The 12891-nt window shown below is 39.8% G+C and overlaps 1 protein-coding gene across 4 annotated transcripts in view; it reads right to left on the reverse strand.

Annotated features, from left to right (window-relative positions):
• The window catches only part of golga4 (golgin A4), a 192904-nt gene that overhangs the window by 82570 nt on the left and 97443 nt on the right, over positions 1-12891 (reverse strand). For all 4 annotated transcript variants that reach the window (XM_059971108.1, XM_059971100.1, XM_059971093.1 and 1 more), the window contains one exon: positions 5980-6158. In XM_059971108.1, the coding sequence (XP_059827091.1) occupies positions 5980-6158 (179 nt within the window). The remainder of the gene's footprint in view (positions 1-5979; positions 6159-12891) is intronic.

Consider the following 12891-nt stretch of genomic DNA (forward strand, 5'->3'; position numbering starts at 1 on the left):
CTGACCAGGGTCCTATATAGCTGCAACAATACCTCTCAGCTCTTAAAGTCAATCCCATGATTGATGAAGGCCAACGCACTGTCTGCCTTCTTAACAACAGAGTCAACCTGAGCAACAGCTTTGAGAGACCAATGGACTCGGACCCCAAGATCCCTCTGATCCTCCACACTGCCAAGAGTTTTACCATTAATACTATATTCTGCCATCATATTTGACCTACCAAAATGAACCACCTCACACTTATTTAGGGATATAGGGATAATCCATACAATTATTAGTTAATGGGCCACACCAATGACAAGGTAGCTAGTAGAGAGGATTCTTAGGGATAGGATTTATGAACATTTAAGCGCGCAGGTCCCCACACAACTATGCTCAGACACAAATGGCAAATGTGCCCCCAGTGAACAGAGATGGATGTTCACTTATTTTCCTGCTGCTTTCAGAGGCAAATTCCAACTTCATTCCTTTTGGCTTTGTAATAAACTGTATTCTATCTGGTCCCATTTTGTGGCAATAACATTCTTTTCTGTGAGAAATGTGTTTTGCTCGACTCCAAAATTGTCACACCTTTCCTGATGAAATCTACAAAAAATTTATTGGTGGTTTATATTGTAGAGAAACATGTTAGCTTCAATGCTGATTATTTGAGTTTACTTTTGATAGCTACAGTTTGCTGATAAATGGAGGGAGCCCACATTTTCGTGCTTGTCAGGCCTTCTGCAGCTATGCAGATTCTCGGAGAACAGCTCTGGTGTAAAATGCTTGGTATTCTTACAAGAAGCTACAAAAGCCAGTGAAACATAGAGGCTGATCCAGAAACCCTTCTGTGACAATAGCTACTTGTAATTGCACCTTGAAAATACCAGACAACCCAAACCTTGATGATACTGTCTAGAAATGCACAGAAATCACAAGAACTTGCAAGTCGTATCAGTGCAATGATGTCAGCAGCAAGAGCAGTTAATTCCTCTCAGCATCAATAATGACACATGCAATATCTATGGTGAGAATTGGATGGAAGTAATTTGAGTGGTTTTCAGAATTTTAAGGCAAATGCACCAAAAAAGTTGTTAAATGACCACTATAAATCGCTCCTACTCAATTGGTAAAATCTGAGAAGAATGAGGAGATTTTTTAAAAAAGGAGCAATGTAGGATTAGCCTAAGTGACTGGTTAATAAGCACAAGTGCCCGTGTTTATGCTTTACCTCTTTACATAGAACAGCAATAGAAACACCACTCTTCCCAAAATGTGCTGACCTTAATCCAATTTATATAAAGATCCTCCTCCAGTGTGTCATCTAGATCCTTCCATTCCCTTCATATTCAGGTGCTTATCTAAAAGTCTGTTAAATTCCACCAACATTACTGCTTTCGCTACCACTACCACCTGCAACCCCACCCCAGTAATCGATTCCAAGTTCCTACACTCTTTCTGTGAAAATACTTGCCCTCGTGTTGCATTTAAGCTTCCTCCTCATTACTTGAAAGCACATCCTCTGGTTTTAAAACATTATGATATCCGAATCCTTAAGTGGCAATCTTGTCAATGTAATCCAATCTGTACATCTGGATTATAGATCCCGTAAAATAGCAATCACTCCATCTATTCAAGTGTTAAAAACAGCCTCATAAAAATACATGGGAGGGCATATAACAACTCTGTGACTGGATAGGGATGTTGAAAACTGGCACTGCTGTTGTGTGAATGAAATCGCCAGAGAGAGTTTCTGGTAGATACAAAGCAGCTTCTCTATTGACAAAACAAGGTACAGCAGGCATCATACAGGAACGTTTTCGGTGGGAAGGTCTGCTGGGTCAATGTGGGGCTCGATATTTATTTGCTAAGCACAAAGGACAATTCCATATTTACAAAGTATAGACAATGCTTTCTTTTGAAACTACATACAAACATCACACCTTCTGATTCGCATCCATCCCACAGACGCCAGCATCGTCAGGAGTGGGATTCAGAGCTTTTAGGAATCCATTGTTTCAAATTAAATCTACTATATATTATCAAGGAACAGAAGACTGGTAGCCAAAACCATTTGCTAAATGTAAATGACCTAAACCCAAAAATCACTCTAACAGCACATTAAGTTCAATGTGGTAAAATGTGAGGTTCTGCACTTCACTCAGAGGAATCTAAAGACAGCCTTAAGTAAATGTAGAAAGCCTCCAGAAAAACAAAATACAAGTGATAAGACTATAAGATATTGAAGCAGAATTGGCCCATCGAATCTGCTCCGCCATTCCATTATGGCTGATTTAATATCCCTCTCAACCCCATTCTACTGCCTTCTCTGCATAACCTGTAACATCCTGATTAATCAAGAACCTACCAACCTCTGGCTTAATTACTCTCAAAGATATGACCCCCACAGCCATCTGTAGCAATGAATTCCACAGATTCACCACCATCTGACTAAAGAAATTCCTCATCTCTTTTCTAGATGGACATCCATCACGGGTGAGCTCTCTGGTCCTAGACTTCCCCACCATAGGAAGCATCCTTTCCACGTCCACTTTATCTAGATCTTTAAATATTCAAAAGGCTGCAATGAGATCCCCTTCATTCTTCTAAACTCCAGAGAGTACAGGCCCAGAGATATTAAATGTTCATTATGTTAGGCCTTTCATTCCTGGGATCATTCTTGAGAACCTCCTCTGGACCTCCCCAATGCCAGCACATCTCTTAGAAAGAGAGGCCCAAAACAGCTCACAATACTCCAACTGTGGTCTGGCCAATGCCTTATAAAGCCTCACCATTACATCCGGCTTTTGTATTCTAGTCCTTTTGAAATGAATGTTTTCATTACATTTGCCTTTCTTACCACTGACTCAACCTGCAAGTTAACCTTTAGGGAATCCTGCATGAGGATTAACAAGCCCTCCGCACCTCTGATTTTCCAAATTTTCTCTCCATTTATAAAATACCCTAAGCCTCTATTCCTTCTGCCAAAGTGTGTGACCATGCACTTCCCTATTCTATATTCCATCTGCTATTTTGTTGTCCATTCCCTTAATCAGTCTATGTCCTTCGCAGACTTCTTGCAGCCAAACAGCAAAGGTCCCTTTTATTCTCACTCTTTGCCTCTTGCCAGTCAGCCAATCTTCTACCCATGCAAGTAACTTTCCATGGCCTCTTACTGTTAAGCAGCTTCATGTGCGACACCTTATCAAAGACCTTCCGAAAATCCAAATAAACAACATCCACTCTCATTTGTCTATCCTGTCTGTTATTTCCACATAAATTTCCAACAGATTTATCAGGCAAAATTTCCCCTTTAGAAAACACCTTTGGCCCATTTTATCATGTGCTTCCAAGTACCCTGAAACTTCATGCTTAACAGTAGACTCCAACATCTTTCCGACCACTGAAGTAAGGTTAACTGGCCTAGAACTATGACTGTGTAGCTAAGTATAGCTCCAACATCATATTCAAGTTTGTGGATGACATCACTGTTGCGAACTGTATCAAAGGGGGCGGTGAATCAGCATACAGGAGGGAGACCAAAAATTTGGCTGAGTGCTGCCATAACAATAACCTCTTACTCAATGTCAGCAAGACCAAGGAACTGATTGTAGACTTCAAGAAAGGGAAACTAGCAGTCCATGAGCCAGTCCTCATCAGAAAATCAGAGTTTGAGAGGGTCAGTAACTTTAAATTCCTGGGTGTCACTATCTCAGCGGACCTCTCCTGGACCCATCATATAAATGTAATTACAAATAAAGTATGACAGAGCCTCCACTTCCTCAGGCGTCTGCAGAGATGCAACATGACATTAAAAACCTTGACAAACTTCTATAGATATGTAGTGGAATGTGTATTAACTGGCTGCATTACGGCCTGGTATGGGAACACTAATGCCTTTGAATAGAAAAATCCAAAAAAAAAGATAGTGTATTTAGTGCATCACAGGTAAAGCTCTCCAGCTACTGAGCACACCTACATGAAACGCTGTCAACGGAAAGCAGCACCCATCAAATATCCTCACCACCCAGGCCATACAGTTTTCTCGCTACTACAATCAGGTAGAAGGTACAAGAGCCCAGGACTCACACCACCAGGTTCGAGACCAGTTACTACCCCTCAAGCATCAGATTCTTAAACAAAAGGGGATACCTACATTCATCTACAGAGACGTTCACACAACATATGATCTTATATTAAGGACTCTATCTTATTATTTCATGCTCTGATCATTTATTGCTATTTATTTACACTAGCATGGTTTGTTGTCTTCTCTTGCTCTTTCATTAATCCTATTTACAGATACTATTCTACAGATTTGCTGAGTATGCCTGCAGGAAAAAGAATTTCAGGGATGCATGTGGTGACATATATGTACTCTGATAATAAATTGTACTTTGAACTTTGATATCCTTTTTTCTGCCTCTCTCCCCTTTCTCAAAGAGTGGAGTGATATTCGCAATTTTCCAGTCCTCAGAAACTATTCCAGAATCTAGTGATTCTTGAAAGAACATTACTACTGTCTCCACAATCTCTTCAGTTGCCTCTTGCAACTCTGGGATATTGTTGCCTCATCCTCCCTTTAGAATACTTCTTCCTCTTTGGTATGCATCTTTTCTGTACCTTCTGAATTTCCTCCAGAAACACCAACCATTGCTGTCTGCTGTCATCCCCGCTAGTATCTCCTTCCAATCAATTTTGGCCAGCCCCCCCCTCAATCCTTTAATTTCCTCTACTCTACTGTAATACTGATCCGATTTTAGCTTCTCCTTCTCAAATTGCAGGGTAAATTCTATCATATTATGATCACTGCCTGAAGTTTCCTTTACTTTAAGCATCCTAATTAAATCTGGGTAACATTAAAATGATATTAACACCCAATCCAGAACTGCCACCCAATCCAGAACTTGTGGACCTGACCATAAACTGCTCTAAAAAGCCATCTCATAGGCAATTTACAAATTCCCTCTCCTGGGAGCCAAATCCAACCGGATTTTTAATCCACCATTATTGCAATACTGCCCTTTTTACATATGCTTTCTCATTGTAATTTGTAGTCAAAATCCTGGCTACTGTTCAGAGGTCTGCATATAACACCCATCAAGGTTTTTTTACCCTCATGCTTTCTTAATCCTATCCACAAGAATTCTACATCTTCACATCCTGTATCACCGCTTTCCAAGGATTTGATGTAATCTTTTACCAGCAGAATCTACCTTGAACGTTAAGCTCCCGACTACGATTTTCTCTCAACCATGACTCTGAAATAACCAAGACATTATACCTGCCAGTCTCAACTGTGCCACTAGATCACCTAACTTATTCTGTTAACTGTGTATTAAAATGTAACACCTTCAGTCCTGTACTTAATCACCCTTTTTGATTCCCCCCCATTACATTGCAACTGAACCAACTGACTGCAAATTTGCCCAATAGCCTGTCCTTCCTCACATATCACTACACACTGCACCTAGTTGTACACCAAATGTCCGATCTTCAGCCCTATCACTTCAGTTCCCAAAACCATGCCAAATTAGATTGAAACCTCAGCATCAGCTCCAGCAAACCTGCCTGCAAGGGTATCAGTGCTCCTTGGGTTCGGGTGTAACCCATCCCTTTTGTCTTCATGTACATGTGATAAATAAATCTCAATCACTATTAAATAAGTACTTTGCATTGGTAGTCACCAAGAAGGCCATCGACGATGGTGTGATCAGTATGGGTTAAGATTCTTGGAACTATTAAGCAGGTGGCATTTCGGATAAGGGGGTGCTCAATCTGTATCTATTTCTTATTGTGACTTATAGTTTTTAAAAATTGTGTATTGCACTGATTAAATCTGATTCTGAGATTTTGATAAAACATCTGCATCCTTTCTGAACACTCCAAATCCTTCCAATAATGAGGCCACCAGAATTGGACACAGTATTCTAAATGTGTACTTACTGTTTTAAGTTTCATTATGTCAACAGTTTGCAAAAAAAAAATCAGTTTTCTTACCTTCATTATATTAACAGCTTCCTGCTTAACTCGTCTGAGTTCCTGTTGCAAGTTCTTCCGTTCTTCTTCACCTGCTTCTTCTACAGCTGATATACGCTTTTCCATTTCTTCCTTCAGCCTTCTATATTTGTCTTCTGATTTCTGAGCTGCAGCTAGTGCTTTTTCAAGCTCTTCAAATGCTGGTGAAAGAAAGAAAAATTTTAAAATCAGATGTCTGAATTTCAGGCTAATGTTTTTTTTAAACAAGAGAAATTTTAAAGCATGAAAATGAATAGCCTATTAAAATTCAGCCGTAAGTTTCTCTTATCTCCAAATCGATTAACAGTAAAGCACGAGGCTGTGGCAGTAACCATTACAATTAAAGTATGAACCAGATATCATTCACGATCAAAAGCTGAAATTACTCAAAGTGCAGTTGGCTAGATGATGCCTTGCAGTGTGGTATTAGGAAAACAAACCAGGAAGGCAGAGAAATATTTGAACATAATATGCTAATGTTGCATTTCTTCATCAATGAGAGCTTGACTTACAAATGGTGTTCCCAATCTTTGAAAAAGAAAACATAAATTGACAATTCTGAACAGATTTTTCCTTTGAAAGATGAAGTAAAAACTAAGATTAATATTTATTTTTATTGCATGGGATTGATTCAAACTTGGACACCTGATCTTATTCAACCAACTTAGAAACTATCTGAAACCAAAATTGTTCTTGGAATTTAGGAAGGGAATAATTAAAAGTTATGTGACTAATTCTACATAAAAATAAGTAAAACTATTGAACCTGACATTTTAATTTCATACCACACATGACACCATTACTGCTTGCGCAAGGTGGATTGCATCTACTTAATACCCAGTAAGTGCATTTATGTCACTTTATCTACAATTTCTGAAAAGTTTAAACTGTGACATTGCTTTTTCCACAACATACAGAAGATATACATTTGCTGTGTTTCTGTATGAATCACATTTATGTTTTAAAATATGCCTAGTCACATTTAATTGAAAAAGTGATGGATATAATTTAAATGTGCTATCAATTACTTTGGTTTTCATTCCGTAGTAACATTAGCTAAATTCACAGTTTCCCAAATTAAAAGCTCAGTTAATTTGTTTAACTCATTTTCTCACTGTAAAACAGTGGGAAAATGGTAAAAGAGCTTTTTTTTGAATATTACAAAAGAATCTATCTCCATCTAAAGCACCAGGATACCAATACCCAGTGCATAGCCAAGATGTCTGGAGCTATTTCAACTATAATGCCTCCTGTCAGGACTCCAGTCAAATCCTCCAATTCCATCATCTTTCATATCTATCTAATGACAAGACCATCTAGTCATGTGCTCTAAATGTATTCCTTTTTTAATACCTAATTAACTTGCATTGAGCTCAAAAGCTTTGTCAACCACGTGCCATCCACTTGGTCCTTCTTACTTTTGACCTTGTCTACTCTCTGCAAGGATAGAGATCCTCGTCTTCAACAGATTATCCTTTGCAATTTCCATAACAATGAATTAGTTTCCACTACCGGACACATCCAATCCATCCCTTCCCTTTCATCTCGACTGTCATTCTCACAACTTCCCTATGCGACACTAGATATATACAAATTTATCATATTATTCCCATCATTTAGGCACTCAAACAGTCCTTTCCTATGAAGTCATGGCCTTCCACATCACATGGTCTCCAATACATCAGAAAGGTCAAATGCAAATCGGATGACAGTTTTGTGAAGTAATTAGAATCAGGTTTATTAACAATGACACGCCAAGATAAAAATTTCTATAACCTACTTCAAAGTCCAAAAAATGAATCATGAGGTAGTGTTCATGGGATCATGAACCACACGAAAATCTAAAATGTTGGGCATGGGTTTTCAGGCTCCTGTACCTACCCTCCAATGGCAGTAACAAGAAGAGGGCATGCTCCAGATGGTGAGGGTTCTTAAAGATCAATGCTGCCTTTTTGAGGCACCACTTCTTGAAGTTGTCTTCAATAGAGCTGATTAAGTCTACAACCCTGTGCAGCCCCTTGTGATCCTGCACAATGAAGCCTCCATACTACGGAGTGATGCAACCAGTCAGAATACTCCCCACTGTACATCTCAAGAAACTTGCTGACCCCACATTGAGGATAGGTGTATGTCCACAATCCATTCCCTGGTCTTGCTGACAATGAGTGCAAAATTGTTATTGTTATACTACTTCAACCAGCTGCTCTATCTCACCCCTGGATGCCTCCTCGTTGCCATCTGAGAATCTGCTATCAGCAAATTTATAGATACTATTTGAGCTCACCCTAACCAGTCATGAGTGTAGAAAGAGCAGAGCAGTGGTTAAGCATACATCCTTGAGGTGCACCTGTGTTAATTATCAGCAAGATGTTATTACTGGCCATACTGAAGGTAGTCTCCTAATCAGGAAGTAGAGGATCCAATTGCAGAGAGAGGTACAAAGGTACCAGTTTTGATGGGTGTTGAATATGAAGCTGTAGCTAATAAATGGCAGCCTGAGATACGTTTTTGCTGAATTGGCAGTAGGCACAGATCCTTGTTCAATCAAGAGTTAATCCTAGCCAGGATCAACACCTTGAAAAGCACTTCATTATAATAGATGTGAGTGTACCAGGTGATGGTCACTGAGGCAGCTCACCCTGTTTTTCTTGCGCACACTATGATTGATGCCCTTTTGAAGCAAGTGGGAAACTCTTACTGTCGCAGTTAAGAGTCTAAAGATGTCAGAGTCATAGAACACTAGAGCAGAGAAACAGGTCCTTCAACCCATCTAGTCCGCTCCTAACCCCATCGACCTACACTCTTCCCACCTATGAACTTATCCAAATTTCTCTTAAATGTTGAAATTGAACCTGCATCCACCACTTGCACTGGCAGCTTGTTCCACACACTCACTACTGTCTGATTGAAGAAATTTTTTTTTTATATTCAGAGATACATCGTGGAATAGGCCCTTCTCACTCAAAGAGCCACACTGGTCAGCAAACCGCCTATTTAACCTTGGCCTAATCACAAGACAATTTATAAAGATCAATTAACCTATTAACCAGTACATCTTTGGAATGTGGGAGAGAAACAAAGCACCTGGAGGAAACGTGTGCTTAAGGTGAGGATGTACAAAGTCCTTACAGACAGCTTCAAAATTGAATTCTGAACTCTGAAGCTCTGAGCTGTAATAACGTTGCACGAGCTACTACACTAACCCCTTAAACATTTCACCCTTAATCAGTGACCTCTAGTTCTCGTCTCACCCAATCTGCTTGCATTTACCCATCTATAACTCTCCTAATTTTGTATATCTCTGTCAAATCTCCTCTCTTCTACACCCCAGGGAATAAAGTCCTAACCTATTCAACTTTTCTCTATAACTGCTGGAGCACACAATATTTCAAATTAGGACTCACTAATGTCTTATACAACTTCAACAAAACATCTCAACTGCTGTACTCTACTTTGATTTATGAGGGCCAATATGCCAAAATTCTCTTTACAACCCAATCTATCTATAACACCACTTCCAAGGAATTATGGATCCGTATCTACCATACTCATCGATGTCCTACCATTCACTATGCAAGTGCTATCCTGGCTTGTCCTCCCAAAGTGCAATACCTCACATTAAATGTGCATAAAATACCATCTGCCATTTTCTGCCCATTTTTCCAGCTGGTCCACTATGACCCAAACCTAGTGTCATGGATATCCTTTAGCACTCTACCCAGTTGGTCAGGACAGGTTTTCAGTTCCCTGCCAGGTACACTGCTGGAGCCTGATACCTTGCAAGGGTTCATCCTCTTAAAGGATGTCAAACATCAGCCCCCAAGGCAGAAATCACATGGTCATTTGATGCTGTGAGGATTCAAACAGACATTTTTTTTCAAAGCATACACAAAATGCATTGAGTGAAGCATCACTGCCATTTATACCTTTAAAATGGCATGCAAACTGTGTCTTTAACTTAATATGGAATTGCACTTTCACTCTCAGAGGCCTTCTGTAGGTCCTAGCTGGATTCTTGTTTGGTTCTGTATTGCCAGTCTTGAATACCCCAGAACTAACCCTCAACAGACAGTGATCTCCTGGTTCAAAGGCTTCTAGCTTGAGTGCATTCAATTGGTATTTTCTTGAAGGTTCACATTCATCTCAGCAGGTCTTGATGAAGTCAAGAACTGCCAGGGCATATTTATTCAGATACAAATAAGAATTCCTGAATATGGTCCAGTTCACTAATTCACAACAGTTCCATAACTCCTCTGCCTCCCTTGATAGTCCTCACCACTGATGCTGCGGTCCTCAGTCTCTACCTACAGCCAGGTTATCAGGCTAGCCAAGGTGCAGGCATGGGATAGCATGGTAAGCATTCTTGATGGTGGTTTAACACTTACTGAGTGCATTGGTTCCTGTGGTTCTATAGGTGACACATTGGCGGTAGTTTGTCAGAGACTCCTTCATGCTTGCTTGCTTGAAGACCCCACAATGATCAGGAAGGCATCCATGTCTTTTGATCCTCCAATGCCAGCTTAACACCTGCCAGAGGTGGGATTTACGTACTACCATGAACTCCTTGGCAGACAGAACCGATGTCACTTGACCACCAGATGTTCCAGGTTAAAGGAGCAGAACTGAGAGCGCTAACACATCTGTGCACTACAATGAGTTAATCATGAAGCAAATGCCACCAACTTTGACTTTACCCGATGTCACTAGTGCGATCCATGTAGTGAATGGTGAAGCCCTTGGACGGGAACACTGCACCCAGAGTGCTAGGGATGAACCAACCATGTCTCAGTGAGCTACACAGTAATTCCTGCTATCCCTTTGGTACTGCAGTCTTGTTCTGAGACCTTCAGTGTTATTTTTCAAAGACTATTTTAGTGTTGGGGGTGCTTTTGCAGCCATCCAGACTCAAAGACAAATTCAACTTTTTAAGATAATGTACTTTTTTACAATTTCTTTTGGAACTAGCTTATTCCACTGTAAGATTCTCTCCCCAACAAAATTTATTGATTTGGTGAAATTTCCAGTATTATACTTTTGGTTTTAGATTTTCGCAACATCTCTGATGTACATTTCCCAGCTTCAACAAGCCCCCCACCCCCCGTGCAAATGGCCGCATTAGTATGAAGCCGTTAATGTGATCACTTAAGCAATGATCACAGATTTTCCTTTTGTCTCATCTACCCCTCCCCTACCCCCTGTAGTACTTGAAACTAATTTTTTCTCACTTTTTCAGTTACCTGACAGTATCTTTTTCCACAAATGCTGCTTAATCTGCTGTGCTTATCCAGCACTGTCTCTTTATTTCAGTAATAATTTTGAGACAACAATATGTCTACTAAGTGATGTTGGTATTAAACACAGAATTTAAATTAAGTTTTTGAATTCCGGAATAAATAGTCACTGAAAATCTCTATTTACAAATACAAATGTGTTCTACGAACACTTTCACAAAAACGAACTGCTATGATCCTATCTGAATTCTCCTATTTAGGATACATACAGGAAACAGAGTCAGAAGCAGCTCTGCCATGAATCTACATTTTGACATAAAGGAAAGTTCAGGTCTAAAACTGGCTGAAAATTCAATCAATTAATTATCTTGGATCAATTACTTGTAAAGTCAGCCTACAGAATGTGACAATAGGGATTAAATCAGAGAAAACCTCCTCGTCTCCAACAACCTCAGAAATAAAGGGAAATCAAATTATTAATTGATTGCAGCATTACATTTTTCTAAGGCAGGACTGACAGAAAACCACAATAATAAGGTGGAGTCAACTGGATTCTATAGAAGGAAGATATTTTGAAAATCTGTTTACGTTGTGAACAGGATATGCAAGTAAGAACTAATGATGCAGTCTAACAGGATCTTTTTGAATACTGTTGGTATGGAGGGCCTTTCAGAAAGCAGTAGCAAACAGGTGTGGCATGATGACAAGCTCCAAAGCATAGCAGCAGAGAGTGGAGACAAGAAGACCTGCAGTAACAGCCAACCTGGTAACTGGGGGACACTCAGCAAGTCTAAACCAAGAATCCAGGATGGCATGTTGCCTGCCAACTACCAGAGCAAAGATGTCTCATTGCGGGTGTATAATCTGTTCAAAAGGGAGGATGACATCGAGAAAAAAGGACAAGGTGCTAAGGAGTGAATATAAGGATCTAGAGGGAAGATTTAAAAGCAGGACCTAAAGAAGTTTTGATCTCTATTATTTTAATTTATTTAGAAATAGAGTGGAATAGGCCCTTCCAGCCCTTTGAGCCTCACCGTCCAGCAACTCCAATTCAACCCAAAGCCAATCATGGGCAAATTTACAATGACAATTTACAGTGCAAACTGGTACACCTGGTACATCTTTGGATTGTGAGAAGAAACTAGAGAAAACTCACGCATTCCATAGAGAGGACGCAGAGAGATTCTTTACAGAGGACGCTGAGATTGAAATCCAACACACCAAAATGTAATCATGTTGAGCTAACCTCTACTCTTTTACTCCCACAACAAGTAAGGGTAAGAATTGGAGGGTAGGACAGAAATATGGCAGTTTTATGTATGTCTAAGTAGCTGCAGCAGGACCGAGAGATTCAGGTTCTTGGACAGTTGGAATCTCTTCTTTGGTAGAAATTACCACTACAAGAGGGCCAGATTGTATCTGAACTGGAGAGGGACTAATATCCTGGCAGGGAGATTTGCCAGTGTTATTTAGGAGGGCTCAACCTAACCTAGCAGGACGTGGGACCTAAAGATTAGCATGGCAGATGAGAAAGTTGAGACAAAAATTTAAACAAGTAATTTAGTAGGTAGAAATAGGTATGAGCAGGAAAAGTGAGGAAAATATCATAGGCTAAATTTAATTTTTTTTTAATACAAAAACCCTAACAGGAAAGCAGATGCAT

Source organism: Hypanus sabinus, chromosome 1 (genome assembly GCF_030144855.1).
Source record: "Hypanus sabinus isolate sHypSab1 chromosome 1, sHypSab1.hap1, whole genome shotgun sequence".
NCBI lineage: Eukaryota > Metazoa > Chordata > Chondrichthyes > Myliobatiformes > Dasyatidae > Hypanus > Hypanus sabinus.